This window comes from Crotalus tigris, unplaced genomic scaffold (genome assembly GCF_016545835.1).
Source record: "Crotalus tigris isolate CLP2741 ecotype Arizona unplaced genomic scaffold, ASM1654583v1 scf7180000018340.3345759, whole genome shotgun sequence".
NCBI lineage: Eukaryota > Metazoa > Chordata > Lepidosauria > Squamata > Viperidae > Crotalus > Crotalus tigris.
This window is the reverse complement of record NW_024096953.1, coordinates 2,858,338-2,881,283: the sequence shown is the minus strand read 5'-3', so window position 1 is coordinate 2,881,283 and position 22,946 is coordinate 2,858,338. Positions and strand designations below refer to the sequence as shown.

At 47.6% G+C, this 22,946-nt stretch overlaps 1 protein-coding gene across 3 annotated transcripts in view; it reads left to right on the top strand.

The window, feature by feature from the left end:
- Positions 1-22,946, top strand: part of USP2 (ubiquitin specific peptidase 2) — a 57,568-nt gene that overhangs the window by 9,799 nt on the left and 24,823 nt on the right. For 2 of the 3 annotated variants that reach the window (XM_039350629.1, XM_039350630.1), the window contains one exon: positions 10,877-11,655. In XM_039350629.1, coding sequence (XP_039206563.1) covers positions 10,877-11,655 — 779 coding nt within the window. Of the gene's footprint in view, positions 1-2,356; positions 2,645-10,876; positions 11,656-22,946 lie in introns of those variants that run through there. The other variant, XM_039350631.1, reaches the window with a different exon arrangement.

Sequence of the window (22,946 nt, the reverse complement as noted above, 5' to 3'; positions counted from 1 at the left end):
AAGCAAGTAATAATTATAAATACAAATAACTATAAAACAAGCAAGTAATTACATGACTCATATTTTATGATGCCTTTCCTAAGTACGAAGGGGGCTACCATGCTCTTCCTGTGATGTTCAGTGGGATCATGTTTGGGAATGTAGACCTTAAGGCCACTTGAAAGCTGGTTGACTCAGCCTAGCTCCCGCAGATGGGCAGGACAGGGGTGCAAGAAACAGAGGAACTGATTGGTTGGAATGAACAGGGTGGCTGGAGAATACCCTGAGTAGACCCTGGTGAGGTTCTGATGTAACCTTCTTCCATCTGGACCTTCCCAGATGGACCAAATTCCGTCATCTCAGCCAAACAAACAGGAGTTGGAGCCCCACTCTTCCATACGTGGCAAGGTTGGAAATGATGAACAAATGGTTCTTTTCACACTCCAGAGCAGAGGCAGGCAAGCCGCACTAATATTGTGAGTTCAGATTGCAACAGACATTTTTTGACTCTGCTTCAGTTGAGCAGAAAGGGTGAGGTTGAAGCGTCCCCATTTTGAAACAGTCTTTAACTGCATGTGCTTTGATCTTAGAAACAGGCCATACCAATCACAGGTGTGGCTGGTTCATTTCCAATATGGACTAGACTCAGGAGGTTAGCCTTGAAAGAGCCCTTCCAAAGTGTGAAAGGGACATTTCAGGCTGTTGTGTTAATTGGCAGACATTTGGGTGCAGCACTGATTTTTGGACAGAAAGAGTCTGTGAATTAAATTCACTCCAGAGGTTTTAGTCTGGTGTTTTCAACCTTTTTAAAGAAGAGATTGGATAACTATTTGTCTGAAATGGTATAGGGTTTCCTGCTTGAGTAGTGGGCTGGACTAGAAGACCTCCAAGGTCCCGTCCAACTCTCTTATTGCTTGAACACTTTAACTTCAACTCCCAATATTCCAACCTGAAGATGAATGGACTTCAACTCCCAGAATTCCCCAGCCAGCAAAATTCTGGGAGTTGAAGTCCACCCATCTTAAAACGGCCAGGGTTGAGAAACATTGCTTTAGTGCAGTGTTTCTCAACCTTGACAATTTTAAGGCATGTGGACTTCAACTCCCAGAATTCCACAGCCAGCAATGCTGGCTGTGGAATTCTGGGAGTTGAAGTCCACATGCCTTAAAATAGCCAAGGTTGAGAAATACTGCTTTAGTGGATGAATTTGATCATCAGTCTTCATCGTGTTAACTAATGATCTTGGAAGAAGAGTAAAAAATGGAATAATGCTGCTTTAGTCTCATTTTCCCAAGTGCATTTGGGAGAAAAGATGACTGAGCCCAACTCCATTTATGATGGAAATTTTACCCAGAGGCAACAATGAGTCTCAGGGGAGAAGACATGCTTAAATCCTCTTTTCTTTGGCAAAATATTTTAGCACCGAACTCCCACATTTGATCCAGCATTGAAAGAGGTGACTCCCTGTATCCCTCCTTTTTTAAAAAAAAATATTTATTTATTAATACTCACTCATCTCGCCACTGAGAGCAGCTCTGTGCAGCTTACAATGGATTAAAAATAATATAAACTATGGTTATAAACACGGAACTGTTTTGCTGGAAAAATCTCGGCTCTCAGAGAAGGTCCAGTCAATCCCAAAGAGCAGAACTTCCCCACAATGCTTTGCTGGCTATCGTGGTCCCTCTCTTTAGAGCAGTGGTTCTCAACCTTTTTAATGCCGCGACCCCCAACCGGTCATAAGTCGAGGACTACTCAACCGGTGCAGCACCGTTTGCAGAATGGGACTTTTGGCGGGCTCAGTAGGGCAGAGACAGCCTGGACAATTCCTATTGGCTTTGGAAAGCCAATAGCATTAGACTCTATTCAAGAGAGTCTATTCTATTGGCTTTCAAAAGCCAATAGAATAAAAGGGAGTAGCACAGCTAAGGAAAAGGGGGAAAAATGGCATACTGCGTTGTTTGGCGACCCCCGTGAAATGGTCGTTCCACCCCAAATGGGGTCCCGACCCACAGGTTGAGAACCACTGCTTTAGAGCATCCCCAGGGATGGAGGGCCCGTGCTCTCCACACCCCATAACATTCCGGCACAAGTGACATGATTTGCATTATGGCATCATGACGCACGTGAAGGAATAGCCTCTCTGGGACTCTGCCTCTCTCTAGCCAGCGTGCCATGGATGGGCAGGGCAGTTCCCATTTGGGGGGTTCAGTGCTTCCCACAGATTCTTCCTTCCCCCTGACAGATGCTCCCACTGCCCCACCCGGGAAGGAGGCTCTGTTTGCAGGCCATCTCATCTCCCCTGTCCGCTGCCACCAGAGAGCCTCTTTCCTGCAACCCTTGCTTGTTTCTCCAACACCGCCTGCCGAGGGCCAGCTGGAGCCTGGCCAGGGCACCCAGCCAACCCTCAACCTATGGCCAGTCACCCTGAAAGGGCTGTTTCCTCAGCAACTGGCCAAACTCCTCCACGCGAGCCTCAGGAAACCAGGCTGGAGGAGAGGAGGGCAGCCAAGCAGCTGCTAGCCAAAGAGACCGACCTTCTCCGGGGCTGGCAACGTCCCCTTGGGCCGGCTGGCACGTCGTCCCGGCAGGGCTGGTGGAAAACCTCTCTCGGGGTGCAGAGGCTGGGGGAAGCAGCCCTGCCTGGGGGCTGGAGGGGGGTCAGGTAAGCTCTGCGGGGCCTGTGGCTGGTCTCAGGAGGGTCCCTTGGCTGGACTGCCACGCGGAAGATTTCTGGCTGGCTGAACTTGGCTGAACGGGGTCTCTCCCGCCCGCCCGGGCCGGCACGCTCTGTGCCGCCTTGGGGGAGAGCTTGGCAGAGGGGGCAGGGGCTTGGTTGCAGTCCGAAGGGGAGGGGAGGGCCTTCTCCAGCTGCTTTCTGCGTTTGGGGGCTTTCTGATTGTTTAACTTGCTTGGAGGGGGTGGGTGGCAGTTAAGCTTTAGCCCAAGCCCAAAGGAGGTCCAAGAGTGTTGGGATGGGTATCTCCAGAGCTGATGCAAGATACGTAGGAGGAAAGTAAGGTGGTCTGGGGGGATCTGCTCGCATGTCCAGGAGGGCAGCTTCTAGCTGGGTTAGCCTAAAATGGATCGCCTGTTTTGGGAAGATCTGAATTCTTTTCGTCTCACCATTTCATGTCTGCCACTTTTCTTCTCTTTCTTCTATGCTTTCTTCTAAGTTTAAGGTGCCTGCTTTCTTCTCTCCTCTCCTCTCCTCTCCTCTTCTCTTCTCCTCCCTCTATTTCTTCCCTCCATCCCTTCCTTCTCCCTCCCTCCCTCCCTCCCTCCCTTCTTTCTCCCACTTCTTTCTCCCTTCTCTATCTTTTTCTTCTTTCCTTCCTTCTTTTCTTCCCTTCCTCACTCCATCTTGATATACGCACACGCACACATACATACACACAAACAATGGTGGGTGTGCCATCAGATGTAGGCACCTAGGGTGTGGTAGAGCCTGTCAGTGGCTGTATTGACTGTTATTGATGAATGTTAGGCTAACCCCGCTCTGGATTTTGTGGCGTGGCTTTTATTGTTCTGAAATTGCTTGTTTTCTATTGTTTTAGTGCTTTTATTTTGTCCTCCTATTGTTTGTGAGCCACCCAGAGTCATACAGTTGAGATGGGCACTATTGATGTGCGTGCGTGCGTGCGTGCGTGCGTGTGTGTACAGGAAGTTTTTCAGACAGACCGGCTTGATTGACTACACCTTGGCATTTTGACTGCTATACTACAGTTCTACTTTTTTTACAATTTCTTTTGCTTTGCTCGAAATGGCCATCTTAGTCTTCCATTTTAATTCTTTAACTCTTTGTCAGAAAAAGAAATTTGGAGATAGATAGATAGATAGATAGATAGATACACACACACACACACACATACACACACACACACACACACACACACACACACACACACACACACACACACATATATATATATATATATATATATATATATATATATATATATATATATATATTTCGCAGGTAATTTGTATGTAGGTCTTTGGTTGTTCGGGTTTTCTCCCACGTAAAATTGGAAGTGTCTTGGCAACGTTTCGACGAAGTCCCATTCGTCATCTTCAGGCTGGTGTTTTCAGCTTCGTGCTTTGAGCAGCAATATATATATACACTTACATTTACACATATTCCCATTTTACAACTAAGAATACTGACTCTAAGCAGAGTAACGAGCAAATGGCTGCCAGAAATCAACAGGCCAACAATCTCAACATGCTTTGAAAAGTTTCAGTGCCCAGAGAAGCTAGGAAGGCCCAGAATGAAAAGCAGTTTCCATGGCATTTTATGTGCCAATTCGTCCGTGTAAGAAATCTTCTCAAGTTGCAAAGGATCTTTAGGAAGGAAAAAAGCTTGCAAAGTTTCTCGACAATCCTCCTCCTCTGCTTTGAGACCCATCACCCGTTTTCTACGGAGCCCCGAATTGAACATAGGCGACAAAAAATGCCTTTTTCTGGAGCAGTGGCAATCACAAGCTCCTGGCATCAATGATTCATAAGGAAACACGAGCATTCTGGCTGGAAATTCAAGAGCAGCGTTTCTACGATGCTGGACTGTAGACACCATCCTTTCCAGCTTCACACAAGACCTCAGAAGGTGTAGTCTGAGACCTCTGATCAACTGGGGAGTGTTTGGTTGGGTTGAATGTCCTTTTTGCACCACGAGAAGAGAATCTTTATAGCTCAGAGTTGAGCTGTGGGGTTCTTGGTGCTCTCTGAGCTGAGTGGTTTCCTTGCAGACATTTCAGGACCTAACTAGGGAACATCATCAGTGCTAGAAGGGTTTGTGGAGAGAAGGGGGGAGGAGGAGGAGGAGGAGGAGGAGGAGGAAGAGGAGGAAGACTGCAGGGTCCTTGAGGATCTCTGAGCTTGGTGGTTTTCTTGCAGGTTTCATTATCAAACTAGGTAATATCATCCATTCTGCACTGATAGCACTGATGATGTGACCTAGTTGGGTCATGAAATGCTACAAGAAAACCACCAAGCTCACAGAGCACAAGGACCCCTCATTTCAACCCTGAGTTACAAATATTCTCCTTGATTGGTCTTGCAGATGGTTCATAATCCAACTAAGTAACACCATCACTGCTTGAAGGAAGGGGGATCACTGCCCTCCTCCATTTTTTCTGAAATATTTCCCTCCCACAATCTCTGCTGGTCACCCACCGTGGTGAGGGATGCGTGGAGAGCAACCAATTCCATGATCCTTGTCTAGGGGAACCAGGGCTCTGGAGGGGGAAGGAGGCAAAGAAGAGTGCTGTCACAGGCCTCACAGGACTGGGTGGATGATGTGAGGTGCATCAGGCAGATGACAATTGATGTCATGGAAGGCATGATCTTATCCTAGCTTCTCCTGGACTCCCCTGACCTTGAGTCACTTAGGATGCTAAGCTGGGCTTAGGTTTAAAAGATGCACACTCACACAGGTGTGCAAGCACAAAGCCAAACAAAGCACATCTGGGGGTTGGCCTTGTGTGTGAACCCAGTGGCACCTCCCACCTCACTGAATTTTGAGAGAGGATTTCACCCAGAGGGTGAACACTCAGAAGGGTGTTCTCATGGAGTTTCCCTCCCCCAAGAAGTTTGTGGTGTTTCTACAAACATCAGGACTTCCGGTCTTGAAACTGCCCTCTTAGTCTTTAACTATTTTTTATTGAAAGTTTTTTAAATTTTTTTACAAATAACAAAAAACAACAACAACAAAACAAAAAAACCCTCAGCCAACCCCTCCCAAACCACCCCCTCCAATCCCCCCCCCCGAGCTTCCCAGAACTGAATATAGGCTTAATTAAAATTTTAAACAAATTTTAACAACTTATAAAATAGTTAATAATAAAATATATATGACATAAGCATTAAAAAGAAAAGATACTTGAAAAGAAAAAAAAATAAAAAAAGAAGAAAGAAAGGAGAAAGAAGAAAAGAAAAGGAGAAAAAAAAGGAAAAAAGGGGAAAAAAAAGAAAAAAGTACAATCTATAAAATATCAAAAATTATATACAAATTATAAAAAGGCTAAATGATATTTTTATATCCAATTTATGTTGTATGAAATTTATCCATTTTTCCCATACAGCAAAAAATTTCTCTTGCGATTGCTCCTTTAAAAAAGCCGAAATCTTTGCCATTTCCGCCAAATATGAAACTTTAAAAAACCACTCTTGCAAAGTAGGCAAAGATTCCTTCTTCCAATATTGCCCTACTAACAGCCTTGCGGCTGTGATCAAATTCAACATCAATATAACCTCCTTAGCATCACAATCAATAACAATACCTAACAAAAATAATTGCGGGGTAAATTTTACCCTCTTTCTAAAAATTCTTTGAATATTCCACCATATCTTAATGCAAAAAGCTTTTATATTTTTACACGACCACCAAATATGATAATAAGTGGCATCCAAACAGCCACATCTCCAACATTTAGGCTGTAAGTCAGGATACATAAGAGACATTTTTTGTGAATCAAGGTGCCATCTTGAAACTGCCCTCTTATTGTACACAAAGAGGGCGACTTGGTAGCATAAACATCGGTATGGATGACTTGAATAGATGAAATCTAGGAAAAATGGCCTTGTTGGTCAAGACCTTGGTCTTGAACCAGAGACAGAAGCAGGACAGGCGAGGGACCTTGTAGGACACCATGGCTCTAACTGAGTAAGGAGGATCTTGAATGGGACTGTTGGAGCATCCCAAAGCTAACAGAGGGTCCCAAGAAGAAGAGGTGGTCCACTACTTCTAGTTGGTTGCCAAGAAAAGTGACCAGCTGGGCTCGTGGAGCCTTGGCAAGTCAACCCTGCCTGGAGAGGAATTTTGCTTTTCTGGTTACATTGAAGGATTGAGTTTCAAGAAAATAGAGAAATGTCAGTGAAGGGCAAGATGGAAAGTCCCATCTGGGCTGCAGCAAGAAGGATTCATCCAACGCAGCAGAAGTCACAGTCTCTCAGCCCAACCTACTTCGTAGGTTTGTTCTGTGGGGAAAAGTAGGAAGACCCAGGGCTGTGTAGGCTGCTTTGAGCTCTTGTATGAAAGATGGATGGATAGAAGAATGGATGGATAGTGGAAGGGATGAATAGAAAGGATGGGTAAAGGATGGATGGAGGATGGATGGATAAACATGAATGGTTGCGTTTCAAGAAAAAAAAAAAAACCAGAGAGGGTAGAGTGGAAAGTCCCCTCAGGGCTCCAGGAGGACACATTCACCCAACCCATCAGAAGCAGAAGAACATCAGGTACAAGTTGTATTTCAGGCACACCAAAAGGCCTTGTGAAAAAGGACCAAGGGGGTGTTGTGCCCTTATTTCAGTCTTGTTTGGAAAATAAAGAAGCTAGCCAGCTGGCTTCTTGATTCTTGAAGAGCTCAGGTTGAGCAGAGGAACCTTGCAAGAAGGAGTGTGTTGCTTTCCAAAGGCCACTAGAAGGCAGCCTTTGTGTGTCACTTATTGTGTACAGAAGAACATTACAGCCCTGGGGTTGGAGAGATGTCGGAGATTCCTGAGCTGGACCCTGTGTGCCCCAGGCTATCATGTGCCACCGCTGCAGTGACAGGCTCCCACGAGACCTGGGCAGCCTCTCTTGTGCTAGCACTTAGTGACCCGAGAGAAGCACGCGCGGCAGCAAAGGGTCACGTGAGAAGGTGAGCTGCTTGGAAGGCATCCCGAGCAGGTGAGCTGGAGAAAGCTTCTCTCCAGGTGTCAATGGTGTGTTGAAAGAGGACTCCTCCCTGGAGAACAGGCTGTTCCCAGATCTTCCATGCAAGAATTAACATCTTCCGTCCCCGCTTGGTTTCGTTAAAGAATTGGAGGGCAGGTAGGAATCCAGATGGTGGAGTTTTTCTCTCCCAGTTTTCACTGGGGTTGTACAAGGGTTAAATAGCAGAGAAGCTGGAGGAGAAAAGATCTGGTCCCAGCACATCTGGAGATTTGGTTGGGAAAGGATGGTGTAAAATCCAGGCTTTTTAAAAAGCACAGAGTCTGACCTACGAAGAACATTTGCAGGAATTGGGTGTGCCTAGTCTAATGAAAAGAAGGACTAGGGGAGACATGATAGCAGTCTTCCAATATCTGAGGGGCTCCTACAAAGACAAGGGGGTCAAACTATTCTCCAAAGCACCAGAGGGCAGGACAAGAAACAATGGTTGGAAACTGATCAAAGAAGGAAGCAACCTGGAATTAAGGAGAAACTTCCTGACAGTGAGAACAATCAACCAGTGGAACAGCTCGCCTCCAGAAGTTGTGGGTGCTCCATCACTGGAGGCTTTCAAGAAGAGACTGTCTCATTTGTCTCAAATAGTATAGGGTCTCCTGCTCAAGCAGGGGATTGGACTAGAAGACCTCCCAGGTCCCCTCCAACTCTATTCTACTCTCTGAGCTTTAGAGTTATTCCAGAATTGTCATGGAAAGTAAACATACCCCTCTGCCTTTCTTCCAACCTTTCAACTTACACTTCTCCTTTGTATCCCTAGAGTTGTGGGTTGTGTCTGAGGAAAGACTAAATGATATTTTTAAATAATAATAATCAGTGGATGTTGCAGTACCTGGAGACAGCAGAAAAGAAGAGAAGAGAAGAGAAGAGAAGAGAAGAGAAGAGAAGAGAAGAGAAGAGAAGAGAAAGAATTGGGGGAAAATCACAAAGACCTGCAAATAGAAGTGGAATCATGGTGGCAAAAAGTAGCAAAGATGGCACCTATATCTATTGGTGTGCAGTCCCAAAAGATCTTGACCATCCCTTGAATACCATTGGCACTGACAAAATCATTATCAATCCACTGCAAAAAGCAGCTTTAATTGGAACAGCTTACATCCTGCACCATGACCATCAAACAACAACATCTACCTATCCCAGGTCCTTTGGAAGGACTCAGTAGGTGGACAAAAATGCCAAATCTAGTCTAAGTATGTGCAAAACAAAAATTTAAAGGACATTTAGAAAACCCATGTATTGGCAAAATTTCCATCTGTCAACTGTAAAAGGGCAAACATCGCTTGGATCCTCACCGATTTGATACATTTAGAACTTAGAAAGAACGTGGTGTGCATGAAGGTCAGCACCAGCTAAACCAACTGGGAGTGGTGGCTTCATGTCATGCATACAATAATTTAAAAGAAGTTTTTGCTTCTTTGACCCACTTTGGCTGAACTTGTGTGAACCAAGCCTGTATAGTTACTTTATAATTCTTAAATTACCTGTTTTCTTTTGCAAAATGACATTTTACCAGCAGGAGGCACAAATCACCTTCTTGTCTCCTGACACTTCCAATTCTTTTTCTTTTTTTAAAGAGTGGGATTTTTTTCAAGGTCATCAGTCTTCAGATGTGGGGCTACAATCCTCATCATGGGAGGCCAAGCCGGGTTAAAATGATGGAAACACGATGCATCGGGAAGGATGGCACAGAATATTTGGGGGGGGGGACAGGTGGGTTGAAATGGAGCACTCATAGAATCAAAGAACTGAAGGGTTGAACAAGTGGGGCATGACAGAGAGGATGGTTTTATGTAAATGGGAAGACATTTACCTTCTTGATACTAACAAACATATTCAGGAAATGGGTTTGTTATCTATTTTGGAAAAGTCTTGCGTGTTCCAGAAATGAGAAGGTGGAGCAAAATGCGTATATTTGGTCAAGATTTCATTAGCTGAAAGAGTAGGTTAACTTGCTATCAATGCCAATGGTTATTATATGGATCTCTCTCTCTCTCTCTCCCTCCCTCTTTCCCTCCCTCCTTCCCTCCCTCCCTCCTTCCCTCCCTCCCTCCCTTTTTTCCTTCTTTTTTTCACATTTAACTTAATCACCATATCAGTGATTAAATCAGTGAAACAATTTGCCTCCAGAAGTTGTGGGTGCTCCAGCACTGGAAATTTTAAAGAAATGATTGGACAGCCATTTGTCTGAAGTGGTGTAGGGCAGGGATCCCCAACCCCTGGTCTGTGGTCTGGTTACCAGGCCACAGCATGCCAGCAACTGGTCCACACAAACAAGCAAAGCCCCATCTGTGAGATATCACAAAAGCACACCCCCTTCAATCCTTCAAAATCTCTCTCCACGGAACCGGTCCCTGGTGTCCAAAAGGTTGGGGAGCTCTGGTGTAGAGCTTCCTGCCTGAGCAGAGGGCTATAATAGAAGACCTCCAAAGTACCTTCCAGCTGTGTTATTTTGTTATCCAGTTTTTTTCTCCCTATTCAACCTCTATTTAACTTATTTTTCATTCTGTTGATGGCATTTTTCTGTTTAGATAACAATGATGATCGTGATAGCAGTAAAAGTAATAACACTAGTCGTAATAGCAATTGTGGTTTGAGTGGAAGACCATTGAAGTAGAATGAATTGAAAGTCAAAATACCATCCTGGATGAAGATGCCCCACTAGATATGATTGTAGCCTCCAAGAAAATTATCTGGACACATTCTATGTGGTTTTCTTGGCAATCGTCTGGATTTTGAAGCCGCCTCTTTCTATCTCAAGACTTTTGAAATCCAGATTTTGGATTCAGGTCATGCCTGCTTGAAGTTGAGCCCAACTTCTGGCGACTTTTGTAGACACATTCACATTTTCTGGGTATGATACAGTGGTGGGTTGAATCAACTTGGGGGAAGGGAAGGGTTGGTCTCCCAGTCCAGCCAGCAGCCATGGTCCTCCCATGCCAGACACTTCTCCTTCCAAGAACTGACCAGAGTCAACCCTTCTAGGCTTCCTAGATCATGCCTGGTTGACTAGCAGATGTTCCCAGTTGACTTCATGGATTCAGTCAATGGTGTGACATGAATAATCGGTTGGCCAACCATTGTTGGAAGGCCATTGGGTCTTGTCTTTCTACTGATCCTGAAGGGGGGCAAGGACCCCCTTCATGCCAGCCCTCCAGCTAACTGGTTCCTGCTTTTGCTCTCTTGCAGTCAATGCCACCCGCATCTCCCCCAGCGCCCCCTCCCTCAGGATGTCCCAGCTCTCTTCCACCTTGAAGCGCTACGTGGACTCTCCCCGCTACTCGGACACCTTGCCTTGCAGCAAAGCCTCCACCAGCTATGCCACCTATTCCTCCTACTCTTCCAAGCTCTCTTCCTCCTACTCAGACAAAGAGAAGCTCAACTACAAGCCCACCACTCCTTCCAGCTATTTGACTTCTACCCACCTGCGGACGTCAGGGGCCACCTCCTCCTCTTCCTTGAACTTTGATGGGGGCGGAAGGCTGCTCCAGCGTCCGGACTCGGGCACCAGGCTGAGCCCCGGGTACAGTCGGGTCCCCGTCCGGCCCTCTGGAGGGCTTAGTGGAGGGGCTACCTACTCCTTTGCAAACGGGCCCTCGACCAGCTATGGCTCCACCCCGCTGGGACGCAAGAAATCCAGCAGCCATTCCGACTTGGCCCGGGACCTCTCCTCCATGCACCTGTCCTCGGACCCCTATCCCTCCACCTCAACCCGCAGCCCCTTCGTCACCCGCCCCCGACAAGAGCTCTGTAGCATCCAAGGATTTTACCCGTCCAGCAGACACTCGGATTATGTCCAGGACTACCTGGAGTCCTACAGCCGCAAAGGGGGGCGCTCCCCGGGCCCTGGCTTGCACGGTTCCACCCCGGAAGTCATCACCCCCACCCTGCGCCCCACTAGCCGTTGCTCTGTTCAGCAGTGGGAGTGGACTGACAGCCAGACAGACATCCTGAGCAAGGAGAATCCGGTAAGAGACTCCAGAATTTGAACTGGGTTGGGGGGGGGCTGTGCATTTTCCATGGAATCAGGGAAATGGGGGAGGGGAGGATGAGCCCCCATTTGCTGCAACCCACTACTGAAAGGTGAGTTGAACCCAAATCAATACAGAAAGAGATTTCTCTTTTTGTAGCAACACGGAGTCCAGATGTTATCTTAACCCAGGGACAGCCTTCACACAACCTACGACCTCTCTTCTCGTACCCAAGTTGCCCTCTGTTTGCTAAATTGCTAAATCTGCTTAGCAGATTATTTTTAAAAGGGGGCAGGAGGTTAATTGGCAGTTCACCCACCATTTGGTTTCCTGCTCCTTGCTGGGCAAGAAGCCTCGGCAACCTCGGCTGCTGTGAAACTTGAAAATCCAAATTCTCCCAGCTCTGTTTGGTTCTTGACTACGTTGCACTCTGTAACCTCCTGTTTTCCATCCATTCCAAGCACACCTGGGGTTTTTTTCCAACACACCCTTGCCACGCTCCGGGCACGGAATGCCTTCATCTCCTCCGGAGCACTGCCAGGTGGAATGGCCGTGGTACCTGGGTCAACAAGTCCATGGCCCAGTGGCCTAATTTTGCTGTGTCCAGGTGAGGTCAGGCATGATTAAATGCTGGTCACCGGCTGTCAATGCTGCCACCAGCATCCTGAATGGCCTGGGGCTCTCAGTGTTCTTAAGAAAACCTGAATGATGCAGGATCCAATCTGGTTCCGTCACTGGGTCATTTTGTCTTCCATGCTGGCGCAGTGGTTAGAATGCAGTACTGCAGGCTACTTTGTTTTCTGCTAACTGCCGGCTGCCAGCAGTTCGGCAGTTCGATTGTCACCGACTCAAGGTTGACTCAGTCTTCCCTCCTTAGGACTCAGAATGTTGGGGGCAATAGGCTGACTCTGTAAACTGCTTAGAGAGGGCTGTAAAGCACTGTGAAGCGGTATATAAGTCTAAGGGCTATTGCTAAGTCCGAAGGAAGGAAGGAAGGAAGGAAGGAAGGAAGGAAGGAAGGAAGGAAGGAAGGAAGGAAGGAAGGAAGGAAGGAAGGAAGGAAGGAAGGAAGGAAGGGTGAGCCCTGGTGGTGCAGCGGTTAGAATGCAGTACTGCAGGCTACTTCTGCTGACTGCCAGCTGTTTGGCAGTTCGATCCTCACCAGCTCAGGGTTGACTCAGCGTTCCATCCTTCCGAGGTTGGTAAAATGAGGACCCAGATTGTTGGGGGGCAACAGGCTGACTCTGTAAACCACTTAGAGAAGGCTGTGAAGCAGTATATAAGTCTAAGTGCTATTGCTATTGCTTTGCTGAAACCTCAGGGAACTTCTCTCTAGCTTGGCAACCTGAAGGACTTGACAGGAGATGGGGAGAACAGCCACTCCCGAAGTCCCCATGCCAGGTTGAGGAAAGGGTGAAGTGGAAACATGCACTGGGCACAGATGTCCCCTTTGGGCAGGATGCTGAGCCTAAATCTGGCCTGTTCTCAGCCTTTCCAACTGCAGTTCCAACCTGTCACTTTTTGGGGGGGTCACACCTGGCGGAGGAACATCTTGAAAGCCGAGAGAAAGAGAGACACAGAGAGAGGGGCCCACCAGGTGTCCCCCTCTGTGACGAGCCCCTGCAGGGCCACAGCCTTCTCTAAACTTCTCTTAGGGTTATTGACATAACGAGCTGGTGTGCGGGTGTACACAGGCGGGTGTGTTTGTGTGCTCCTGTGCATGTTCCCTAGTGAGTATGAAGTGATCATATCGGTTGCATAAAAACCGGGGACTAGTGCCAAGGACTGAGAGGCAGGGAAACAGAACATCTGACAGGTTGACTCTTTCACTGCTGATGAAACAAGCAATTTCCTGGGGGGTGGGGAGGGGTGGAGAACTGAAGGAAGGGGCTGGTTTCATTTCCCTGCACTCCCCCCCCCCCAAGGATGGGTGTGTATCAGTGGTGGGATTCAGCCGGTTCGCACCACTTCGGCAGAAAAGGTAGCTCATTTTTTGTGGCCCAGGCCCAGAATGGACTTCTGGAAGCGACATCCACACAGAGAACCAGCTGTTCACACGTTTGAATTCCACCACTGGATGGATGGATGGATGGATGGATGGATGGATGGATGGATGGATGGATGGATGGATGGATGGATGGATAGACAGACAGACAGACAGACAGACAGACAGACAGACAGATAGAGAGATAGACAGAAAGAAATAGATACAGTGGTGGGATTCAGCCGGTTCGCACCCGTTCAGCAGAACCGGTAGCTAATTTTTTGTTGCCCAGGCCCAGAATGGACTTCTGGAAGCGGCATCCACACAGAGAACCGGTTGTTCACCTATTTGAATCCCACAACTTGTGTGTATCCTGGGGGGTAGTCTCTGCCCCCCCCTTTCTTTTTGAGGCCCCATCTGCCCCACCGTGTTAAGCCAAAATAGGGAGCAGCCCAGGTAATTTTCACAGCCAAAACCTTTGACCCCCAATGAGGGCTAGAATTTCCATAGCTAAGTAGGCTGGTCGTTAAGCGAACCACCTCTCATTTTGTAACCATTTTTGCCACGGCTGTGAAGGGAATCACCGCAGTCATTAAGCAAATCGCAGCGTCGTTAGGTGAATCTGACTTTTCCCCATGGACTTTGCTTTCAGAGGTCAGCTGGGAAGGTCAGAAATGGCGATCACGTGTCTCTCTCTCTCTCGCTCTCTCTCACACACACACACACACACACACACACACCACTGGATTTTGCAACTGTTGTAAATACACACCGGTTGTCAGGTATCCAAACTTGGATCACCTGACCATGAGAAGGCTGCCCCCGTCCCAGGTGCAATGCCCAATCATGTCGCCTTTTTTTAGTGCCATTGTAACATCAAACAGTCACTAAGTGAACAGTTGTAAGTCCAGGACTAGCTATATCATATTTAACTATAACAGGGGTAGGCAACCTATGCAGGTCTTGGTGTATTGAGATCTTTTCCCGTGTAAGATTGAGAGTATCTTAGCGACGTTTCGACGAGGTCCCACTCGTCATCTTCAGGTTGAAACATCGCCAAGATACTCTCAATCTTAACCGGGAAAAGACCTGAATACACCAAGACCTGCATACCTATACCCGTGAATATCTACGAAAACATATATATATTTGTTTTCACACACACATACACACAGAGAGAGCGAGAGAGAGAAACACATAAATCATTGGCATCCTTCAGTCTCGAGAGACTATGGTATCGTGCTCTGGAAAGAGGTCCTAAAGTAGCATCTGGCGTGGCTGAAAAGGCCAATTCAAGAGTGGCAGTCCCTTCCACCCTGAGGCCAGATACAATCTGTCCCCTGTCCAGCTCCCAGATTTTGCTGGTTCTGGGACTGCCTCTTTGCCTCAGCCTGCCACACAAGTGTCTCTTCAAATTGAAGAAGGCCATATATACTTGCCTCCAGAAGTTGTGGGTGTTCCAACAGTGGAAGTTTTTAAGAAAAGATTGGACAGTCATTGGTCTGAAATGGCTTAGGATTTCCTGCCTGGGTTGGACTAGAAGACCTCCAAGGTCCCTTCTGATTCTGCTATTCTATTAATCGGTTATTGGCATTTACATTTTTTTGCAAAGGAAGTTTGCCTCTGGCTATGCACGAGCAACCTTCCTCTGAAAAAGGAACCCACTGCAGTCTTTCTGTTAAGGAGGGGCAGGACTCCTCTTCCCCCTCCCCCCCCCAAAAAATTCCTGCTTTGCAGCAGGTTGCATCAACCAAAGCCTTCTGAAGCTCTGGTGTTGTTTGGGACAACCCGGATTAATGCAATCATCCGGTTCAGAGGAAATCAGAGCTTGGCGCCCCAGTTGCTTGAGCCAGACATGACTTTTTAAGTCAGGGGTGCATCGTTTTGGACGGGTTGAAATTTGCACTTTGCACATCCAGTTTGAGGGAGGGTCTTTGGGGGGGGGAACTGAAGTGAGAGTGCAAAGCTCAAGGTATCCATTTTCCCCTGCATCCCTCACAACTGCTCACCCCCCTTTCCCCCAAAAGCAAGAGCAGAGCTGAAAAACCCAAGACTTTTCCTAATGAAGATGATGGCTGCCAAAGGGATGCCGAAGCCCTTTGGACACTGTGGCACATGCCAGATTTAAGGAAAGGCTGCCCTGCTTCCCTTCCCTCCCTTTTCTCCCCATCCCAGACATGTCTCCCTCCATGCCTGATCCTTGCCCCCTCTGGCTTTGCTGGCCTCACAACCTTCTCTTTCCCAGTCTGAATTGGCCACCTATTTTAATGGAAGTTTTTAAACGGCTTTTACTTCTGCTTGTTCCCACTATCCCGCCACACTTCCCAATTCCTGCATCATTGAGAGCCAGTAGTGGTTAACTTGCCGGGCTAGAAACCAGGAGACAGGGAGTTCTAGTCCTGCCTTAGGTGTGAAAGCCGACCCAGTCAGTTTATTTATTTATTTTTATTTATTTGTATCCTGCCCTTTGGACCAATCATTAGGAGGCTAGGATTTCTAGTCCTGCCTTAGGCGTGAAAGGTGTGGGTGACTTTGGCCCAGTCACCAGGAGACAGCGAGTTCTAGTTCTGCCTTAGGCACCAAGTCAGCTGGAAGACTTTGGGCCAGACACCAAGAGACAACGAGTTCTAGTCCTGCCTTAGGCGTGAAAGGTGTGGGTGACTTTGGGCCAGTCACCAGGAGACAGTGAATTCTAGTTCCGCCTTAGGCACCAAGTCAGCTGGGGGCCCGTCCGTCTCTCACACCCCAACCAATCTCATAGAATTGTTGTTGTGGGTAAAATAAAGGAGGAAGGAGTACTATGTATGTTCCCCACTTTGAGTTACTTATAACGTAATAAAGGTGGGATTAAAAATGCAAATAAAAATGGTGCACAGGAAATATTGTTCCCTTGGCTTTCCCAACATGCTCTCGTTCTCCATGAGCGTCTATCAAATTCCCCTCCAAAAGGACAAATTGGGAGAAGAGCACCGTGGACAACTAGCCTTGCCTCTGTCTGCTGCGTTTGTCACCATCGCGATTCTTTATCTGTTCCTAATTTGCAAAATCGGGAAGCCTCCGTCTCTATTAATAGTTAAGGTATAACTCCTCGGAGTGCCGTGAGCCTGACTTAGTGGTCTCCTAAGGATTACTGAAAGGAGGATTTGTAAGATGAGACAAAGTTCAAACCAGTCCAATGTTCTCAAACTTTTTCAATTTGCAGAACTTATTAGTTAAGAAAAAAAAAAGAAAACGAACGAACGAAAGAAAGAAAATTCCTGGAACTCTTAATTAAGACGCAAAGCTCCGGTGATTTGAGCGTCTGCGTGATTGCTTTCGACCTTAGTTTCCCACGGACGTCCACCCAGAAATCTTTAGTTTGATGGAACAGGCTTGGGTATGGATAGTCCTCAACTTACGACTATAATTAAGTATAGAATTACAGTCGTAAATCATCACGGTCATTAAAGCAAACACCACGGTTTGTCAAGCAAACGCATTTTCACCCATCGTGTTTTCTGCCAGAAACCATAAGAAAACAGCAGAAACCACCAAAAAGCGTTGGAAAAATCACAGTCAAGTGAGCGCAGAATTCTGCAAATTGCCGTAAAACTGAGCCCGGTTGCCAAACAAAATTTGATCACTCGACCAGGGCAGGGCTGCTTGTAGAATTCTGGGAGTTGAAGTCCTCGAGTCTTAAAAATTGCCCAGGGTGAGAAATGTTGGTCTACAGGGCCTCCAAAGCAGGGGTGGGATTCAGCCGGTCCGCACCACTTCTGCTAATTTTTTGTTGCCCAGGCCCAGAACGGACTTCCAGAAGCGGCATCCACGCAGAACCGGTTGTTCACCTATCTGAATCCCACCACTGGCCTTTAGTGACTCCTGCTTCTATTGTCCACCCAGGGCCCCCACCCACCTCAGGCCATCAAACCCCCTCCCCAAATAGTTTCTAGGACTTCAAAGGAAAATTGCAAGGCAGATATCTGGGGAAATGGCCTGCATTTTGGGAGGGGGCTGATGGCGGTGATAGTAGAGTAAGGATTTCGATCTCTGGCTATTCAACCCCTCCCTTGCTGGGGGCCAGTCTATTTGCCTGCAACCTCACTGCCTTTAACAGGGAGGAGGGCTGGCCAGCCAACAGCAGTGGGGCATCCCATGACTTCCGCATTGCGCTTGCCCTTTCGCCTGGCGTGCTGGGAAGAGGAAGATCCAGGCTAGAGGTACCTCCATAAAAGAGGATACGGGCGGTTCTGGACGTACAACAGTTCATTTAGTGACCATTCAAAGTTTCAACAGCACTGAAAAAAGCGACTTACAACCGTTTTTCACGATGGACCAGGTTTGCAGCATCCCTGCAGCCCCAGGGTCAAAATTCAGATGTTGGCAACCGACTCGTACTGTATTTATCATGGTCGCAGTGACCCCGGGTCACGTGATCCCCTTTGGCGACCTTCGGACAAAGCAAAGTCCGCGGGGAAGCCGAAGTCACTTAACCACCGGCTGACTAAGTGAACAAGTGCAGGGATTCACCTCACGGGGGTGGCAAGAAAAGTTGTAGAGTGGGGCAAAAATTGACTTAACAAACATCTCACTTAGCAACAGAAATTTTGGACTCAATTGTGCTCATAAGTCGAGGACTACCTGTGCTTATAGCCCAGGGTTGAAATGAGGGGTCTTTGGCGCTCTCTGAGCTTGGTTGTTTTCTTGCAAACTCAAACTAGACCTAGTAGGGTCATGAAATGCCTGCAAGAAAACAACCAAGTTCAAGGACCACATAGATGCCTTCCTCCTCCTCCTCCTCCTCCTCCTCCTCCTCTCTGCAAACCCCACTCCCTTCTAGCACCCATGATGTTACCTAGTAGGGTCATGAAACGCCTGCAAGAAAACAACCAAACTCAGAGAGCGCCAAGGGCCCCTTGAAGAAAAGTCTGCTGGATCACACCAAACCAGCATCCTGTTTCTAGCAGAGGCCATCTGGAGCCAGGGGCTGCCCACAGATGTGCCTGTCTTCCGAGGGGCTGCCTTCCCACCAGCCCGGACCCCAGTTTCTTAATCCTGCATCTTCTCTCCTTCCTTTCCATCAGAAAAATGGAGCTCCTTCTCTAGACACAGGGCCACAAGAACTAAACAGCCCCCCACCCACTCAACCTCACTCAAAAGCAACAGTAGTATAAAGACGACCCTCTTTGGGCTTTGGAGTCCCCAGTTGGGGAGAGTCTGTCTTGGACCCCAAGCACAATTCAAAAGCCACAAGCAGGAGGTTTACGGGGGGGGGGGGAAGGCTGCCTTAAGAAAAAGCAGCAGAGCCCCCCCCCCAAGGTGAATTAGGCTGGGGGACAGGTTGTGCAATACTCCATTCGGAGGTCATCCAAGGTTGGGTAGATCAAGAGGGGCAATTAGCATAAAGGAGAATGGGTTCAGATGCTATCATTGAGATGATTGCTGGCTAGTTGCACTGCCAGAATTTCAGAGGGCCAGGGTGAAATGCCCAGGGGTGGGTGGGGGAAGGGCACTCTGCATGTCTTCTGCCCCCCCTTCCCTCCCCCAGGTCTCCATCCCATTACCCACCTTCTAGACCAGCCGGTCCCCAACCTTTATGGCTGGGCCACCCGGCATGGGGGGAGGAGAACCAGCCCGAATAAGCTGCAGACTGGCACACATGTGCATACACGGGTGTGCACGCCGGCCCACAGCTTGCATGGCCTGGTTTTGAACAGGCCATGGCCATGGCCCGGTGGTGGACCACAGCCCAGGGGTTGGGGACCCCTGTTCTAGACCCATCAAAGCTTCTGCATTTCCCTCTGTGTGGAACCCCTTGCAATCAAGTAGCCGCTTGTGCTGTCTGCAGCCTATGCAGATTTGCCCTCTGTTTCCAATTCTTTTCACTTGCAACAGATGAAGCCCTGGGGGGGCTTAGATTGACTTTGGGGGGGGGATGTTGAAAGAGCAAGTAAGCCCATGCTTGGAGCCTGTGTGCGTTTGAGAAGAGTTGCTTGACTGGCCTCAGGCTTCATCTCTTAAGTTTGCTTCCAGGAATCCTGAGTCTCCCCAGGACGTGTCCCTTCCCCAGTGGCCGGAAGCAGCCCTGGCTGCGCTTAGAGGAGAAATCTTGAGTTTTGGCCAAACGGAAAAGGGTTTTGAGTTCAGAAGACCAAACACTCCCAATATCTAGATGCAAGAGTTGGTGCCTTCCGATGTCCATCGTGCCCAGGCAAATATATTTGGAGGATCAGCCACACGTTCATTGAGGGAGGACTGCCAATGATAGCAAAGAACACAAGAGCCTCCCTGTGCAAGAATAGTATATCTGTAAACAGTGGACCCCAAGGAAGGGTAATTACAGGATCAGGACAGTTTAGGCCCTGAGCTTCTGAGCTTCTCAAAGGCATCCTCCAAGGCAAGGGTTGGCAAGTATGACCCCTTTATGACCTGTGAACTTCAACTCCCGGAATTCCTGACCCAGGATGGCTCAATTCCCAGAATTCCTCCCCTCCCCTAGCACGGCTGGCTCACGAATTCTGGGAGTTGAAGTCCACAGGGCGTAAAGGGTCCATAGTTGCCCACCCCTACTCCAGGACAAAATGAATCATTTGGGGCATTGCCTAGTTGAAGTCCACAAGTCTTAAAGTTGCCAAGGTTGAGAACCCCTGGCCTAGGCCCTAGAACCAAGTTCTGAAATGAATGTTATAAACCGATACTCATAAGTCACTTTGTTCAGTGCAGTTGTGACTTCGAACAATCACTAAACAAATGGTTGTAAGTTGAGGACTACCAGCCCTTCTCACGAACCTGTGTGTTTCTGAACTCACAGCTCCGTGTGGGTTGCAGTTGCGTTCCAGTTGCACGCGTACACACATTTGCGAGCCACATGGAGCTGCACTGAAGACGCAACAACATAAGTGTCAGCCCCCTTTCCTGACGCTGGTTGAATGGCTGCATGCAACTCAATGACGCACCACTTCTGGGCCCTGCTTGTGCATGCACACATGAGGTCATGCGCCTCCAGTGCGCCTCCCACCTCTGGCTCTGCCTCTTTGGTGTGCTTTTGTCTCTGGGCTCCCAGGGAGCATTAAAGGGAGTGATAGGAGCATGCTGAGGAACAAGGGCTTAGCCTTCCAGGCGATAAATAATGCTGGGAGGGGGAACAACCAGCACTCTGCACCCCCCCCCCTTGGATTTATTTTTAACCCGGCCAAAAATAGCTCTGCCTCGGCTAAGCTAAACTTAGTTTTCTCTGCAGCGCCTGTGCAAAGAGGTTTGCCTGGAGGGGGGGAGAGAGAAAGGAACGAATGTGGCTTGATTTATTAAAAATAAGTGAGCGGTTCATTTGTGTTATTTTCCTTCCAGATGTTATAGTACATGCTTTGAGCTCTCTCTCTCCACACACACACACACACACACACACACACACACACACACACACACAGGAAGTCCTCGACTTATGACCACAATTGACTCCCAAATAGCTGTTGCTAAGTGAGACATTTGTTAGGTGAGTTTTTATGACTTTTCTTGCTGGAGTTGTTAAATGAATCACCGCAGTTGTTAAGTTAGTCACATTGACTTTGCTTGTCAGAAGATCCCAAAAGGAGAACATGTGATCCCGGGACGCTGCAACCGTCCTAAGTACATGCCAGTTGCCAAGCGTCTGAATTTTGATCATGTGATCCCAGGGAATGCTGCCACGGTTTTGAAAGGATGAAAAATGGTCGTCACTTTTGTGAGTGCCGTTGTAACTTTAAACAGTATGTGTGTGTGTGTGTATGTATATATATATATATGTTTTCTGAGGTTTTCACGGGTGTTTGTATGTAGGTCTTTAGTTGTTCGGGTTTTCTCCCGCGTAAAATTGGAAGTGTCTTGGCGACGTTTCGACGAAGTCCCATTCGTCATCTTCAGGCTGGTGTTTTCAGCTTCGTGCTTCTTGCTGCTCGAAGCACGAAGCTGAAAACACCAGCCTGAAGATGACGAATGAGACTTCGTCGAAACGTCGCCAAGATACTTCCAATTTTACGCAGGAGAAAACCCGAACAACCAAAGACCTACATACAAACACCCGCAAAAACCTCAGAAAACACACACACACACACACACATATATATATATATATATATATATATATATATATATATATATGTCACCCAGCATTGGTGATAAAGAAAGATAGGCAGTTTATTAATTAGATAGCTTGATAAGGGAAGAGTAGTCTGGACAATCTCAGAGGTACTGTTTCAGCATGCAGGTGGTTCTTGATGGGTAGGATTTGAACCCAGTTCAAAACCAAGACCCAACTATTATTTTTTCCTAGGGTCCAACCCCCTGCCAACTTTAGTTGAGAGCAAACACCCCTGCCAGCAACTGGATTCAGTTCCAAGAACATATTTGTAGGTTATATTAGTTACAAGTGAATATTTGATGTGTAGATAAAATTCACACAGGACTTTTGAAAGTTTGTTGGTTGATCCTGAAGTCTTTTCCTGGTTTTCTTGGTGTTTGCAACTCTGCAGTACTCGCAGTCTTGAACCCGGGTGGCAAGGCTGGCGTTTCATCATGCTTTACAGTTGGATATTAGGAAAGCATAGAAACGTCCTTAAAATGAATCAGGATCCTTGCATTATGTCATCATTGTCCTTATTGTGGCTGTTGTTCTCGTCCCATCAGCACCTGCTTGTAAAAATTCTGTTCAGCGTTACGGTCTGGCTTTAAATTATGTGTCACTGCTGAGTTGCCGCTGGAGTTTTTACACCGGTTGCAGGCTGCCAACCTTGCCAAGCAGAAGGAAAGAGTGACTTTGGGCAAAAGGGCTTAAGTGGCAGTTTCTCCCTACTGAGTTTTCTCTGCCAGGAATATGTAAAGAGAAAGGCTAACCTGGGGGCTTTTGCACATTCCTGACCCCAAAGGATTTGCTTTAAGTACAAAACCTAGGGACTGAAGGGGAGGGGGCTCACCCCAGGCAGGAAAGCCTCTTGGGCCAGCCCGGTTTGAAAACCAAAAGAAAAAGCTTCCCCCACTCCCTAATAAAAAAAAAAAAAAACAGCCTTTGAAATACAGTTTTCAGACAAGAGTGTGTTGTAAGTTTCTATTTCCCTGAGAAGGTTCACCAGGTGTAGCCTTCAGCAGTTGTTAAAATTAAGGGCGGGAAAACCAATCTCCCCCCCATCCCCTTCCTCTTTTTGCAGTGCTGGGGGGGGGCATCCGAGGGTTGGAGCAATGGCTGAAAACTGGCATTGTTGTCTCTCATTTGGGGGGGGGGGAAGACCTCTAAAATGCTAATCTAACACTCAAATGATTGTAACACAATAGATGAGGGGAGAGGATTGATAGA